Source organism: Pipra filicauda, unplaced genomic scaffold (genome assembly GCF_003945595.2).
Source record: "Pipra filicauda isolate LSUMZ 115617 unplaced genomic scaffold, ASM394559v2 scaffold99_size2403431_pilon, whole genome shotgun sequence".
In the NCBI taxonomy this organism is placed as follows: domain Eukaryota; kingdom Metazoa; phylum Chordata; class Aves; order Passeriformes; family Pipridae; genus Pipra; species Pipra filicauda.
The window spans coordinates 326098-329275 of NW_024105197.1; the positions used below are offsets into that span (position 1 = coordinate 326098).

Genomic DNA, 3178 nt, shown 5'->3' on the forward strand with positions numbered 1-3178 from the left:
ACACCTGCATAAAAGCAGGTTCAGAGCAAGCAGCTTCCTTTGCTAAGGGCACAGAGGTATACTGGTGAAAAGCACAGCTGTAATGGAAGAGCTGGCTCTGCCTCCGAGGGCTTCCATTGCTGCAAACTGAACTATCCCAGTACAGACTGGGCTGTTGCAAAGTGAGGCCAGAAAGTTTGGAAATTTAATTTTAAAAAGTAACAAGCTAAAGTGCTAGAGGGCTCAGGAGATTACTTGTACCCTCGGGTTGCGTTAGGAGCATCGCACCTGTGCATGCATTAGCTACTCACCCCCACCCAGTGCAGATGTTTGCAGCTTCACCACTTCCCTCTTTGTTTGCCTCTCTTCAGAGTGAGCTGGAGATGGTGGACCATCTTGCAAACACCGAGATCAACAGCCAGCGCATTGCTGCTGTGGAAAACTGCTTTGGGGCTTCTGGGCAGCCCTTAGCCTTGCCCGGAAGGGTCCTTCTGGGAGAAGGGATTTTAACCAAAGAATGCCGCAAGAAACCAAAGCCTCGCATATTCTTCCTTTTCAACGACATCCTCGTCTACGGCAGCATAGTCATCAACAAAAGGAAGTACAATTCCCAGCACATCATTCCCCTTGAAGATGTCACTTTGGAGACGCTGCCAGACACTTTGCAGATGAAGAACCGCTGGATGATCAAAACCTCCAAGAAGTCCTTCGTGGTTTCCGCGGCCTCCCTCACGGAGCGGAAGGAGTGGATCAGCCATCTGGAGGAGTGCATCAGGCACCTGCTGACGAAGACGGGCCGGCAGCCCTCCACGGAGCACGCGGCTCCCTGGATCCCAGACAAGGCGACGGACATCTGCATGCGCTGCACGCAGACCAAGTTCTCCACGCTCACCCGGAGGCACCACTGCCGCAAGTGCGGCTTCGTCGTCTGCGCGGACTGCTCCAGGCAGAGGTTCCTGATGCCCCGGCTGTCCCCCAAGCCTCTGAGGGTCTGCAACCTGTGCTACAGGCAGCTGCTGGCGGAGAAGAAGAAGGAGGCAGAGGCAGATCTGAGGCAGACAGAGCCGATCTGCTCTGCCATCCAGGGCTACGAGCCCTCCAGCGGCGATGACAGCGACAAGTCTGATGACGACAAAGCTGACCGGTGGCCAGCAGACACAGAGTTTTATACCTCACCAGTATCCTGGTCGTCTTTCCATAGCTGACCTCCCTGGGAGCAGGTGGAGTTTAGACATTGGGAAGCCAACCTCTGGCCTCCAGTGCATGTCCTTAGTGTTTTCTCTGGAGGCCGTGCCGAGGAAGGTGGATTTTGGCCTCTGTATATGGTGTCTGTGGGGGAAGCAGAGATGAGGTTGCCCCTCTGAGAACGTGTCTCATACGTGTGTGCGGAGAAGAACAGCTCAGTGAATAGCACGGACTGGGGCACAGACCTGCGGATCAGTCTTGGCCAATCGAGCTTGCCCTTCAGTGCCTTAGTCTTCCTCTCCACAAAAACACAGCAATACTAACTCCTGTTTTGAAATGTTTTGAGATTGGCTCTTGGGAGAAAAAGAAGCAAGAAATCCTGGAGTTGAACATGTTTGCCTGCTTGCAGTGTGTTCCTCTGTCATGGCAAGGGGCTGTTTTCTATGAGCATTGCCAGAGATTGTCACTGCAAGTGTGCCAGCCCCAGGGAACAGCTGCTCATCCTGGCATGGTAAGGCTGGCACTGGCTTCTGTGTCTACACCCGAGTCTCTCAGTGTTGGAAACACTAAGAGAATGGTGCTCTGAATGAGGTTTGGTGTGAGCAGCCCTAGCAAAGCACTGGAGCATCCAGCTCTCACATAGAAAGAGGCCATGGGGGTGGTACCAGGACAGGAGGGAGGAAGGAGAGGAGAAAGGGACAGGTAAAATTACACTGAGCAGTGAAATAAGGAGCTAGGGATGTACTACAGTTGACTCAACTAAGTGCAGAGCCCAGATCTCAAATACAAATATCAGATTTCTAGAAACTTGAAGAACTCAAGCCTACCAGGTAAAAGCACAGCCCAGGGAAGACTTTTAAGAAGTCTTGAAAAATCCAGGAAATTGCCCCAAGTTAAGATCCCTATGAAGTACAGCACTCCAACTTCCCCTTCCCTCCTGGGCTGCTGCCCAAGGCATTGAATTCCCACTTGTGGGCTCACCTCTTGTCTGTCAGTCTCATGAGTCCAAAGTTAAGGTGCTTTATGTACTTCAAGGATTGGAGCCAAAGACCTTACAGTTAACTTGAGATCAACTTTAAAGTTCAAATTAAGTTAGAAATAAACTGTGTTTATCCAAGTATTCTATCATAATGTAGCATGGGAGTAAATATACAGGAAATCAGACAACAGCAATTTTTTTGCAGCAGACATTTCTACAAACTCCATTTTAGTGTATTTTTCTATTGTGTATTTTATGCTCTGGAAAAGTAACATGGCTGGGAATACATGGGCCAATGTTATCATCTGTTTCCTTACCATGACCTGTTACAAGCAGTGCATTGCTTGACAGGTGGCCAGACTTGGGGGTTTTTTAAATTTCAGTTCAAATTGATCATTCTTAATGTCTTTGATAACGTGCCACTGTTCCAATGAATTTGTATCACTTGACTGTGTGTGAATAAAGATATGGCAAACAGGAAGAAGCCAGGAAAACAGGACAATAAAGTGTGTTGTTATTGAACAAGAGTCTTAAACAAGAACTGGGATTCAGGCCTGGCCAACCAGCATGAGTTCAGACTCCTCAGCTGTGGGGAGACTGCTCTGGGTTTTTGTTTCCTGCTTGAAGGTAAGGGTGAGTGAAAAAAAAAATCCAAATCTGATGCTTCCTTTCTATTTATGCCATGTTATCATCTGACAGACTTTTCCCAAGTCTTTTGCAATCCCCTGCAGTAGTCTGTATTCGTTGGAATGGTATTTTTCCGGTGGGGACACAGCTTAGAGTGGGCCAACAAACCTTATGACCTAAGCAGATGTTTTTGGGTTTTAAAGCAATAAGTACACCGGGTTCTGTTTTTTCCATCACTCTCCAAGCTTAGTTCCTAACTCTGCGCAGCAGTGACTGTTTTTACAGTGCCTCCCACCCACCAGAAGGGTGTACATGCTATGCAAACAGAAAATGACCTTAAAAATAAACAGCCATTAGAATGGCTCACAAGCCAAAAATAGCCCAGCTGCTGAATCCGTGTCCATTGCT

At 48.5% G+C, this 3178-nt stretch overlaps 1 protein-coding gene across 1 annotated transcript; it reads left to right on the forward strand.

Moving 5' to 3' along the window:
- Positions 1-354: 354 nt before the first annotated feature.
- Positions 355-2626, forward strand: PLEKHF1 (pleckstrin homology and FYVE domain containing 1). The gene has a single exon (XM_027729612.2). It carries the CDS (start codon positions 363-365, stop codon positions 1182-1184), a length of 822 nt encoding a protein of 273 aa, XP_027585413.1. The 5' UTR covers positions 355-362; the 3' UTR covers positions 1185-2626.
- The last annotated feature ends 552 nt before the right edge of the window (positions 2627-3178 follow it).